At 36.1% G+C, this 13,627-nt stretch overlaps 1 protein-coding gene across 3 annotated transcripts in view; it reads left to right on the top strand.

The window, feature by feature from the left end:
- pias1b (protein inhibitor of activated STAT, 1b) overlaps positions 1–11,456 on the top strand; it is a 31,125-nt gene extending 19,669 nt beyond the window's left edge. For all 3 annotated transcript variants that reach the window (XM_077248914.1, XM_077248913.1, XM_077248915.1), the window contains 12 exons: positions 1,857–1,941; positions 2,263–2,310; positions 2,664–2,754; positions 3,221–3,355; positions 3,460–3,565; positions 4,167–4,240; positions 4,588–4,748; positions 7,050–7,180; positions 7,346–7,529; positions 7,771–7,910; positions 8,872–8,912; positions 9,083–11,456. In XM_077248914.1, coding sequence (XP_077105029.1) covers positions 1,857–1,941; positions 2,263–2,310; positions 2,664–2,754; positions 3,221–3,355; positions 3,460–3,565; positions 4,167–4,240; positions 4,588–4,748; positions 7,050–7,180; positions 7,346–7,529; positions 7,771–7,910; positions 8,872–8,912; positions 9,083–9,403 — 1,517 coding nt within the window. In that variant the 3' untranslated portion in view covers positions 9,404–11,456. The remainder of the gene's footprint in view (positions 1–1,856; positions 1,942–2,262; positions 2,311–2,663; positions 2,755–3,220; positions 3,356–3,459; positions 3,566–4,166; positions 4,241–4,587; positions 4,749–7,049; positions 7,181–7,345; positions 7,530–7,770; positions 7,911–8,871; positions 8,913–9,082) is intronic.
- The last annotated feature ends 2,171 nt before the right edge of the window (positions 11,457–13,627 follow it).

Genomic DNA, 13,627 nt, shown 5'->3' with positions numbered 1-13,627 from the left:
CATGCTCACATCTTCCATGTCTTACTATTTGTTGCTCTGATTTGACTTCTATGTACTCTTATTCATTCAACATAATACCGTATCTCAATTAAATGTACTGAAATGAATGTATATGTGACACAAAAAGGCTGTTTATTATTTTGGCTGGTAAAAAATATGCTTGACTGGTGGATTTTTTCATGTACCAGTCCCCGTGGCAGGTGAGCCAAAAAGTTAATTTCGGACCCTGGTGCTATATTTAGTCATCCAGCTCATGCTAAGAATAAAAGGCCAATATGGAAAGGAAGGAAAGGCTGTTTCTGCCTTTGACCTTTGATAGTGTATGTGTTATGTTTTTTTCTCTGGTTTTGGTCTTTGAGATGTTTAGATAACTAGCCTTAGTGATCTCACTTCTGGGATTTTTCAGATGCAAGTCTGTCATTGTATTCTTTCAATGGAAATGACTGCCAAAGTAGGTCCTCAAAATCAATGTATGGAGCCAGTCAGGCCAAACTCCATCAAAAATTTAGTTGCAATGATTTTGTTTAGGAGCAGGTGGCAGCTTGAATCAAATCTAGGTCCTTAACCAATGCTTAACTGCTCATTTTGGAGTGTGAAAGCATGCTACCTTATTTCTAGTTTCATTTTCTTACAAGGACTCTTATAGAGTTCAGTTTGAGTGCAAATTGCTAAATAATAACTGCTTTTTGCTATGCAGTGCAAAGGACCCTGTAACATTAAATTGCTTCTCAAGCAACTTCCAGGAAACAAGATGGTACTTCTTCCATATTGAGTTGAAGCCCCTCGGACTGAACATTCTTTCTAGGTCAATGTGATGAATTTTGAGTTGTTTGAGCTGAGAGTGCAACCAGGGTTGATGGAGCTTTAAGACAGTCGAGAACTGAGTACAGATTAATCATCTGCCATCATCTCACTGTTAAACTCTCCACTTCAATTGGAATAGATTTTCCTCTTCACATGACTGCTCAAGGAAAGCACACCTCTCATTTCAGTCTCTTTCATTGAGTTCAGCCACCTATGTGTGCCTGTAAAGGTGCTGATAGAGCTTCCTCTTATCTCTCTCACTCACTCTCGCTTCTGATACCCTTGCTTCATTTAAGGAGATTGGGTTGTGTAACCTGGGTTATTTTTGGATCTGTTGTGTAGAGTTTGGCTTAGACTTAAACTGCATCAGTGTTTAGAAGTGGTTCCACTGGAAACCACTGTAACTGAGATGCTGCTTTGTTTGAGATAATTCACTTTACTTACTGTTGGATTTTTCTTGATGTCGTCGTTAACTAAAGTTCACTTTCAAATACTATTCTGTTCGCTGCTCGGTCAAGGATGCTGTCACGAAATATGCAAATATATATTGTAAATAACCAAAAGTATGTGGACCAGCAAAAATCATTACAAGGAAGTTGGTCCTCCCTAACAGTTTCCTTTTGAGTAAATACCCCAGACTTACTGAAGCATTTCTTTATGGACTGTACGATACAGAAAAGGCCCTCTCCAAACTTTTGCTAACTTGGAAGCACAAATTCTCTAAAATGTGTATTTTATCACAATCAATGTTAAATGGATAAAATGGACTATTCTTTGTGTTCCATGAACTGTGCTGTTTTGCAATAGAGAGGCATAGTTGAATGGTAAACATGATTAAATTCCTTATATATGTATATATATATATATATATATTTTTTTTCTATGTTATAAATTAATTTAATTGTAGAAATACATTTTTTAAAATTTTTGTATCAATATTATTTAGATTTTATTACTTTGGATATTAAGTGTCTTCTCTCCGTCTTTTTATCGATGGTGATGTGGTGGTTTCTCCATCTTCTATAATCGTCTCCTTTCCTATTGTTTTACAGCCTCAGACAGCAGTCAGAGGTTTCAGGAAACATGTTTTGCGTTTGCACTAACGCCTCAGCAAGTTCAACAGATCAGCAGCTCAATGTAAGTGTGTGTGTGGAGGGGGATATCAAATGACATTGTCGGACAAGATAACATGGTTCAAGTGTTTGAAATGCTCTAACTAATTTTGTGCTTCCAAAAATTTTAAATAGTTATTTCAGCCAGAACTGAAAACCAGTTGAATTTAAAACAGCGCATGTGCCGTTTACCTGGTCTTGTTAAATATCTTCATCTTGTAGTTACATAGCCGGCGATAGTGCTTATCAGACGTGCCAAGCGAGCGGTCCTGTAGAATGTTTGGTATGCTTTTCTCTCCTACGCTCTATCACACATTCCTTTACTCCCACCGTCTTGTCTCGACAGGGACATTTCTGGGACCAAATGTGACTTCACCGTGCAAGTTCAGCTAAGGTATGATAAAACAAGTTTCCAACTAAAGATTTATAAAACTCAACTGGATCTTTTTGACAAACTGGAAACATGCTGCTAAATAATTACTTAGTGTATTTTTTCTTGCCGTTAATGTTTTGTTATCACAAAATCATATGATAATGTAAATTGTTGTATTTCACATTTAAAATGGCAAATTCTTTGCTATTTGAAGTGCTGTGCAGTTGAATATTGTGTATATGTCTACTTTTTGATTTTCTCTTTTGAGGCTAACATACCCCCATCTTCAGAGCTTTCTTTTGTTTGGATTTCTGAGAGAGTCTTGGAAATCTTTCCCACACATTCCTAAAAGAATCTCAACACATATTTTTCAGGTTTTGCTTATCAGAGACAAGTTGTCCTCAGGAAGATCATTTCCCACCCAACCTTTGTGTAAAAGTGAATGGAAAACCCTGTAACCTCCCTGTGAGTCTGGCTTTATTTTTGGTCACAAATCAGCAAGAATCGTTAAGTCCTTCTGCCAATGACAGACAAATAGTTTGAAACAATGATTAACACATGTATGTTAACAAGTAGATTTAAAGGGACAGTTCACCCAAAAATGAAAAGTCTGTCAGCATTTACTCACCCTCATGTTGTTCTAAACCCATATTATTTATATTAATCTTCAGAACACAAATAAAGATATTTTAAATGAAATCTGAGAGAATTCTGTTCATCCATTGAAAGTCTGTTAACCCAAAACTGACGCTTAAAAAAAAACATTCAAAAGGAGATCATAAAACCAACACAAATACAAAGATTACATATATTTTTAAAAGATATGTTTTTTACTTTAACATCTTTATTGTCAACATATTTTACAATTATAACAAATTAATGTTTCATATACAAACTTTTGTGCTGAATGTCTTTTTGTGGTTGTCCTCAGGGATATCTTCCTCCAACCAAAAATGGAGTGGAGCCAAAGCGACCGAGCAGACCCATCAACATTACCTCCCTGGTTAGGTTGTCTACAACCGTTCCCAACACCATTGTTGTGTCATGGACGTCAGAAATCGGAAGGGTAATGAAAGTGAAATCTGTTTGAAATTGTTTCTTAGTCTGAAATTGAAACACCACTGTCATGTTGCTCAGAATGTGTTTCTAAAAGCTGTGTTGTCCATGCAGAGCTACTCCATGGCAGTGTACTTGGTCCGACAGCAGTCCTCCTCAGTTTTGCTACAGAGACTACGATCAAAAGGCATTAGAAACCCAGATCACTCAAGAGCACTCAGTAAGTTTACTCTGAACCCAAATGGTTGAATTCGAGTTATGCGCAAACAGGTTGTTATTAAAAGGTCGCTTCTGGTTCAGGTCTTTTGTATGTGCTTATACAAATATAGAGATGTTTTCCTCAAGATGCCTTCAGAGGAGCTACCAAAGATGTTCATCGTATATGCTGATTGAAATCAAAATTTTTCCCCCTCAAAATCAAATAAAACGCCAACAATAAAAATAACTAGTTAGGTTAGCTGATTGCCTTATAAGTCCATAGATGTAGTTGTCAATTCATATTGGTGTAACACTTTCTCAGACAAGTGGATGCAATAATTCCTGTTTGTTCTTGTGACGTTCGAGATAAAGCTTATTAAACCTTTACATTCTGGATATTACACACAAATGCGGATTTTTGGCATGTTTTCTTTGGATTTTCCAACATTCACTTACCAATGCTCCCATTTAACATTGTTTTAATAAAGTGATGACCAAAATTAATGTTTTCCCCCCCCAATAACTTACAAAGTTAAAAGTCTCATTTAAGCTGCCTGTTCGTTTTAAGCGAATATTGCCTGTAAAAAGACTGATTGGTTTTGCGTTCTGTGCCCTCTCTTCAGTCAAAGAAAAGCTTACTGCCGACCCTGACAGTGAGATTGCCACCACCAGCCTGCGAGTCTCCTTACTCTGTCCGGTATGTAATGGACCCTCAACCCTCAATAAAGTTTTTATTCCTCTTAAGGGATTCTGCTGAACCTTGTGACATTCCTTTGGACACAATTGCATTAACCATTTTGTCAGAATAAGGAAACTCTGCTTCTTTTCACCAAGACCACCAAGCCCATCTTATGACTCTGACTTTCCACATAGTGTTTGTTTTCATTTGAATAATTTTGAGTGTTGGAGCATAAACCACAAGCCAGCAGTTTAGGAACTAGATAGAACTGTATAATCATAATTCAGTTATAAAGTTTGAAAGCAATATGTGGCCATTTAATGTATGCTAACATAATGTGTGTCCATCTGTGTGTAAATGAACAGCTCGGAAAGATGCGGTTGACGATTCCCTGTAGAGCGCTCACCTGCTCGCACCTACAGTGCTTTGATGCCACGCTCTACATCCAAATGAATGAGAAGAAACCCACCTGGGTGTGTCCGGTCTGCGACAAGAAAGCTCCATACGAGCACCTTATTATTGACGGGTCAGTACTGGTCTCACTTTTCACACCTGTGATTGTGGGTCATCTGAAATCTACAAAATCTTTGTTTTGCTTTAATGTAGCAGTCATTGCCTAAACTGTATGGGCATATATACACAACTGTTCAAAAACTGTTAAAGGTTGGTAATATTTTTGGTAATAGGTTTTGAAAGTCTCTGAGGCTTACCAAGGCTGCATTTATTTGGTCAAGAATACAGTAAAACTGTTAAAAAAAACTTCACTATTGTGAATGTTATTACAATTTAAAATAACTTTTCCATTTTTAAAGGGGTGGTTGATTGCGATTTCACTTTTTTCATTTTAATTGCTGTTGGTGCATGAACAGTATGTGCAAAGTTTCTGCGCTGAAAGTTCAACGTAAGCAGAGATATCGTCTTTTAAAAATCAGGAAGTTTAATGCCTACAAAAACGACTCGAATGGGACTACAACGAGATACTCCCGGGTTTTATACGTAACTAACCCATAACCAACCCTCCCTCCGGAGTATGCAAAAAAGGGGGCGTGGCCATATTTCTGCGGCTTTGTCGAAGAGGAAGAGTTATAGTGGAGAGCAGTAGCCATGCCGTCGAAAGTGTGTTATTTTCACCCAGCTGTCAGGTCTTCTGTGTTCGGGCTTCCTACTGACGCTGTAGTTCGTCAAGAATGGCTACATTTATGTTTGATTATGTTCCTGAATATTACAATCGTAATTTAGCTCTCTGTGCTGCGCATTTTACGGAAAACAGCTTCCAGAATCTCCACAAATTCAATGCCGGATTCAACAACAAACTGTTACTAAAGCATGAAGCAGTTCCAACTTTAAAACCAGAGGCAGCAGTTGTTGGGCCACAGCCAGTAAGTAAGACTAAATCATTTTAAATGTATTTGCATATATAATTTTAGTAATGATTTAGTTTTTATCAAGGACGTAAACATATGCCAGTGCTGGCATTAGTAGCCACTTAGTTATGCTATTTCGTGTGTCTATGACAAACGCGTACAAACATTTTGGACCTGAATTTGTAATTATGTAGGCCTACTAATTTTGTAAATGTATTTTCCATGTATACTTTATGACGTAATTTTTCGATTTGATCAAGAACGTAAACCAAGTGAAAAATTATATGTAATCGCAACAGCAAACTACAGCTGCTGTTATCAGACGTTTTCACGTTCTGTTGGCATTTTAACACAGTTGCCACATGTACACCTAAAGAAAACGATACACAGAGTAAACTAAGTTTTGTGAATAGATACGGTTGTTCATTATATCGACAAAACAATAACTTTAAAAAACGGAATTACTCAGTAATTTATTCAGTTATATTAAACATTTAATCAGGAGAAAACCGTATCTCAAAAGCTAACAAGCAGCAGTAGCATTTTCAAATAACAGCATATCGAAATTCTTATATAATAATAGTAGAATAGAATAATAATAATGATGCAAAAGTGTACCATTCAGAAACTTTTTGTAAGAGCTGTGATTGGGGAGGTTCTGCTTGACTCTCTTCATTGTCGCTTTCTGGGTCTGATTCTGGCTCAAGCTGATACGCAGTATTGACACCATTATTTACATTTGACCGGAGCACATGCAGATTTCGCCTGTAAAGGTAATGGCCGTGAAGTTTCCGCCACGCAGTTTAGCCAATTGCAACACAGCGGCCCAACTAACCAATCTGAGGCCATTGCCTATTTCTGAAGGAGTGGTTTCATAGAATCAGGAAGTCAACCGGTCGTTCAAATGACAGAGGAGAAAGCGGCTTACAATAAAGGTGAAATTTATGAAAAATAAGGCTTAAAAAAAAAACACAAAGACATGTTATATTGCACCCCATAAACACAGTCATGCAAAGAAAAAAAGCAGTAAACCACCCCTTTAATATATTTTAAAATGTAATTTATTCCTGTGATTCTTTTTTCTAGCAGCCATTACTCTAGTCTCCAGTGTCACATAATCCTTCAGAAATCATTCTTATATGCTGATTTGCTGCTCAAGAAACGTTTATACTTTTTAATGTTGAAAACAGTTTAACTTCTTAATATTTTCATAGAAACTAATTCATTTCTTTAGGATTGTTTTGTTGAATAGAAAGGAACTCTTTTGCAACATTCTAAATATCTTTACTGCCACTTTTGATCAATGTGCCATTGCTTTATAAATGTATTATTTTTGTCTTTTTCTGAAAAAAAGAAATCTTACTAAGTTTTTGAACAGCAGTATGTGCTGTCAAAATTGAAGTCTCTGCAATGTTGTTGTTTTTGTTTTTTGTATTTTAAGTTTTGTTGTTGTTGTTGTACAGGTTGTTCATGGAGATTCTGAGCAGTTGTGTGGACTGTGATGAGATTCAGTTTAAAGAAGATGGCAATTGGTCTCCTATGAGATCCAAGAGAGTGGTACAGGAAGTGTCAGCATCGTCAAACGGCATTGATGGTATTACCACAAAGACTGTTATGTATGTTAAGAAGAGTTGTGGAGACAATAGACAGTTGTGTCTCAGTCTTGTAGTAAAATGTGTCGATATTTGCAGGGTCCTGTATTAAACATAAAATGAGATAGTCTTGACTTGCTTTTTGAAGATTACTTACTCTCTTGTAGACTCGTGTCGGTCGGTTGTATCGGACTACAGAAACAGTTCGTCTCATAGCAGTAAGAAAGTGGAGGTAATTGACTTGACGCTGGACAGCTCCTCAGATGATGATGATGAAGATGATAATGACGAGCCTCCACTTAAAAGACCCTGTCCATCTCTGTCTCCCACCTCCCCACCTGCCAACAAAGGGTGAGAATTTATATTTCAGCATGTCTATTGATTTATCATTTAAAACCAAAAAAATATTTTTGTGAAATGTCTTAAAACAAGTGTGAAAAATGTGTTATTTATTTCTTATAAATGGCGCTTGGATTCTTCATATTTTGTCATATAATGCAAAGATGTTCAGACATTTTGAAATGTGGTTTAAATGTCTAGATCATTTTAAAACCTCTGTATGTTACTTTTATTTATATATTTTTTGCTGTAGAGTGTTAAATCTACATCATCAGACGTCTCCTCTGGCACGGGCTCCCAGCATGCCGGCAATGGAGACAAACTACATCCCTCCCCCTCCTCCTCTCATCCAAGATTATCGTCACTATTACCACACACCCAATGACCTTTCAGGTACCGCTTCATTCCACTGATATAATATTTTTCATTTTTAGTACGAGTGTGCCCACTAGCTCAAACAACACAGTTCATCTTGAGCTCCTCGTTTGTTTGTGCTCAGTTGAACTGGTTGTCATTTATCTACACTTCTGTTCAAAGGTTTGGGGTTGGTAAGATGTGAAAAGTTCTCTTATGCTCCCACTGCTGCATTTCTTTTAAATAAAATGAAAAATACAGTAAAAACAGTAATATTGTGAAAAATTACAACTATAAAACAATTATTTTCTATTTTAATATATTTTAAGATGTAATTTGTAGTTTTCTAGAGGTTCTTAAAAAAAGGTTAAATACTGCAGTCTATTAAACATATTTAATTTGAATTGTTTTTTAAACTGTTTGAATGAACAATTCAACGACTTCATCTAAAAGACTTCACTTGTTTCATTATTGGATGAATCAGCATTTTTGAATGAATCTCTTGAATGAATGATTCCGAAGATGATTTACTCTATTTAGTTCATCACTACCGTAGTTTATATTCGAACTAAAAACTTTTGTCCCAGTACTTCTGTGATAATTTGAATTACTGCAAGATACTGTCTAGTTGAAAAGACTGTTTGTGAAGCATTTTCATACCTATACATGACAAGTGCTCTCTCGAGATCAGTGGCATCGCTAACGCAAATCTGAATGTTCACTGTGTGAACAAGGGTTAATAGACACCGGTTGAATCGTTGTCATTTAGGAGTGCGATTGCATCGTTTCTGAAACGAGATTCTCATCTTTTAATGATTAATCACACGTCCCTTTTTATAAATATAGTTTAGCAATATAATCTTTGTATGTACATTAAATCTGGGATTTCTTTTTATTTAATCCAATAAAATTTTTTAAATATGTTGTGTATTAAAATGAAAAAAAATATATATATATCTAGGCAAATTTATCCCAAGCAACTTTTTTTCTTGTTCTACAGATCTGAATTTCTTCTCATTTTTACAAGGGGACAATCACCAGGTAAGGTTCACTCTCTGAAACAGCACCACATCACAGCTAGAGGGCAGCATTGTTCTTAAACAAACGTCTATGTTTTACCACATCTGGTGCCAAATTACATGGATTGAGGACCCAGAGCTGACTGAAAGCGAATTAAACATCAACATAATCTAAAGTTTTTGTTGTTGCAGCATTATAACATGGTCATGGCCGCTGCAGCCGCCGCCGCCTCAGCCTCTGCGTCAGCATCAGAAGACCATGAGCTGCTGCTGAACCGTTTCATGCCCTACGGTTCGTCACAGCTCTTCCTGGAGCAGTCGGGGACGTCGGCGAACAGCTCGCTAGTGCCTGCCAACGGCAGCGGGGGGAGCAGCAGTGGAAGCAGCAGCAGTCTGGTGTCCTCCAGCAGTCTGAGAGACAGCCACACACACACCAACGCCTCCCGCTCGCGCTCCGACGCCGCCGCCTCCGTAATATACGGCTCCATCCCCGATGTCATATCACTGGACTGACCACACTGGGGCGCCCTGCAAACGGACAAGCTTTTATCACAAACAGCTGGAGGGCGGAGATGGAGCTTCGAGGATTTAGACATGAATGGGATCGAAAGTTTGGAGGGGAAAAAACGAGAACAAAGACTTTTGTAAAGAGAAGAATAAAATTGCTGTGTACAGAGAAGAAAAATCTATTTTCAGTTTTACTTTTGTATATAAACAATAGGACGCTGCCTACCCAGTGAGTGACTTCAGTTGGTATTTTCTCCATGGATACTGAAGATGTTTTTCACTGCTCTGTGTGTTGTTCCTTGATTATCTTATTCTGTACCTTTTATACTTTTTTGCTATTTTATTTCACTTCAAAAAATTATTTTAGTCACAGTAATAGAATGGCAGTCATCTTCATTATTTGTATTTCTAAGACTCTTTCCCTCAGCCATTGTTTGATTAGTGAGGGAACATCACATTATTTAATGCCATTATCCTGTGCAGGTAATTTATTATTGCGTTAAGTTATGTAGGATGTATGCTGTACAGAAGCATTCCCTTATGCCAATACAGAATCTAGCCACGACATGCTTGAACAGTCGACAGAGGTCACATCTTATTCCAGTTGCGCACTCTTTCTCATTCATCACCACATTATGTAAGAAGCGGAGTTTAAAGACATCAGTGCCCAGATTTGCTGGTTAGTAAACTCTTGTATTTTTATTCTCGATCTTATATCCTTTGATGATTTTTTTTTCTGAACTAAACCTCAAAAGATGAGGTGAGGTTCGCAAAAACAGCGCTGAGGGTATCAGACACTTTAGTATACCTCATTTAGTTTGTTGCAAAGATGACTGAAAAATAACCAGAAGGATGTTGCAGTAGCCGTAGTGCAGACGAGTAATTCTTTCCTTAAGACATGTAATTTCCCATACTAGCAAACCTATCAAGTGGCAAATGACATCTTTCTGTATAAATGGCTAAACGCACTTGCCATTTCGAGTGGCACATTTTAAAGGACGAGAACACCATGTATGAAATGTCATTTTCTCGAGGTCTGTGTGGTTTGGGCTACAATTGAAATTGGAACCAACCGTTCCAATGCAACCATTATCCAATTGGAGCTTTACAGGTTTTGAAAGTGTGCTTGGAAGGTGACCGAATTGCAACATAATCTGTGCTGTCTATTTTCATCTGTGTAAAACTGAATTTATTTATTTTATCTATATATTATATTTTTACTATTTGTTTGATCATGCATTTATTTCGTAAAGAGCTCTTAACACTTGCTTTGCATCGTACAAGTAGCTAATTATGTGTTCTTGTCTCTTCTTCTCTCATATTTGTATTATATGAGACTCCTGAGGCATTAGTTCCACAATCGTACTTACTGTGTCAGATTCAACTTTGGTTGAAATGAAACTGTTTAAAGGATAAAAGCCAGCTGCGTGTGCACACCCTCTGGCTTAGTTGTGAAGTGACAGCTGTTTTTGATTTGTCATTGATTGTCCTGCATTAAAAAAAAGGGTTGTGGAACAGCTAATGTTGGACCTGGATGAACGTTAGCACATACTTTTAATCACTCGATGACAGCCAGTGCACAGTCCACTAACCTTTCTGAATGAGTGACTTTTGTATTCAAAGTGTTGAAAATGAACAATTGGATTGATGAACCCATGCTTGTTTAATTTATATATTTTTACATTTGCACTGAGTTACATAACAGCACACACAATTGAGACGGCCATCATTCTACACAAATCTCCCATTTGACATTGCACTGAAATCATAAATTTCATGTGCCCACTGAACCGCTTACACGTCCTTGAAGTAAACCACTAGACAGTCAGTCTGTTATAGCTGTACCAATAACTGGCAAGTATGAACTCTCTGCCTTAAGTTCTTCTCTTACTGTATGGTACGCTATGAGAGAAACCAATATGTACAGGAAAACAATACCAGTTTGTACAAAATATTATATGAATTATTTATTATTTGAATTGGGATACATTGTTTACTTAATGAATGTTACTTGTTTATGTAGAGAGCGGTTTAGCTGTAATAAAACAAATACATTAAATCTTTTCTATTTCTGTCTTATCTGTATTTTGGTCTTTATTTGACCTCTTGTTGCAGAATGCTAAATCCCTATATAACACTCTTGAGGTGACTAGAAATTGTCAGTATTTATTTTTTATTACAGAGCAACAACAACATCAAAAAAAGAGTTCATTTGATTTACAAAGAGCTGGTCTATTATTGATATAGTTTATTACAAGTATTTTTCAATGCTGTTTTTTATAGCAATCAATAAGTTAAATGGTCTAAATGCATTATTTAAACATTAATGTAAACATATCATCTGTGGAAGGTGTAGGACCATAAAATGTTCATCCAATGTCCCATCTTCCTGTCAATGTAGTACTTATGAGGAAGCTTATGTCAAAAATTATTTATGACATTATATATGACCATGGGGGTTATGAGCAGCAGGTGGCCTGTGACCTTTGTGGTTCCGTGGTGTGTTTATGACGGCAATTTGCTTGGTGTAACTGAAAGGAATGTTTTTTTCAGGGGATGTCTTTATTATAGCAGAATAATGTACACGGAACGATGAAATTATGAACATGAAGAGGTCTGACACGGATATGATTTTCAGATCGATCGGCATCGTCCATGATGTCTGTGGGAGAGAATGAAACAATGAGTTTAAAGAAATAGCATTGATGACAAATAAAATAACAGATAAATGAAAAGTGTATTTTAAAGTAAGTTTTAAACGTGTTGAACTTAGCATAATGAGGTATCTTTATGCTTCTATCTGGATAATGTCACAATCTTTCTGAGCAGATGAAAATGTCACAAATGAGTTAAGAAATACAAAGCATTGTGCTTAAATAAACACAAATATTAGATAAATGAAACAAGATGTTAAATTGACTATAAGTATTTTAATCTAATACATCACAATATACTGTCTTACACAGTTAAATAAAACATATAAAATAATGAATAATAATCGATATTATATCCTCATGAGACCCAGAAATTTATTTTCATGTCATTACATTGTTAAGAGCATAAGAAAAATTTTGATTTTTTTTAAATGATATGTTATTCATATGTTATGCTATGTGCTCTGTAGTAAATTATATTTATAGGCAAAAACGATGGACTTTTCTTTCAATCACCAAAACATTTTGAGTTTTAAGGTTTTTTCTTAAGCAAAATAAAGATGATTCTCAACTACGTTATGAAAGATATAACGAAATGAATTGATACACCATTTAACTTTATGCAATATGCGGGTAAAATGTCCATAAATGAATATTCACATTCAATGCAATGTATCTATACACTGTATCTAATGTGCACATTAATGTGTTCTTGGAGTAACATTTAATGAAAAGACGTGTAATAATCGGAGTAACATTTTAATAATATATAATATTTTAATCGGAATATCGATGTATAATTTATTTCCATATTCACTTGTTGTGTCTCCCAAAATGCCTGATAAACATGATGTCCTCTACAGTGGACAATGTCCTGTTCTGTAACAAAGTCTTTTTTTTTATTATTTGAAACCCCATAACGTTATCCTGAGATGTTGCTTTATGGGATACAATTTGGAAAGTAGTCCGATTTAAATTACAATTACATATCATATATCCATAAGAGTGCTATTTGACCACTAAATTAATGTCAGACTTTTTAAAAGACCAAGGATAAGTTTTTTAATGGTGAAACCTCCAAACAGTTGGTATCTCTGAAAAGCCCTGATTGTGCTCTCTACAGGACGTCCAGGTGTCACATGAATGATGTCAGCGAAATTCACTAAAATATAGTAATGTCCACTAGCGTGTACAAAAGTCTTTTCCTGGGTGCCAGGAGGATATGAAATAACATAAAACTGTGTAAGTATTTTTAAATTAGTTTTAAACATGTGCTGAAATGAACTTACCATTGGTGAAATTAGTAGGTCTTTTTGGCTCTGGGGTCCTTCGGCCCAAATGGACCCGAAACATTTAAATATTTATTTTTTAAAAATCATAGCTTCATCGGAATGGTCTGAAATTTGGTGAGGGTTTTGGTACTTGGTATATGAACACCTAAAAAAATTGGGGACAGGTATTGAATAATCAAAGTGGTTGTAAAAACATTTGTCACACTCAGGACCTTCGGGTCCAAATGGACCCGGCATAGGAAATGAATGGGAAATTGGCAAAAATGTGAAAATACAGAGTTTTT

Source organism: Siphateles boraxobius, unplaced genomic scaffold (genome assembly GCF_051911475.1).
Source record: "Siphateles boraxobius isolate OS27281-9 unplaced genomic scaffold, OSU_SipBor_1 31, whole genome shotgun sequence".
NCBI classification, from domain to species: domain Eukaryota; kingdom Metazoa; phylum Chordata; class Actinopteri; order Cypriniformes; family Leuciscidae; genus Siphateles; species Siphateles boraxobius.
The sequence above is the reverse complement of the archived record's forward strand: the minus strand, read 5'-3'. Positions and strand labels throughout refer to the sequence as shown.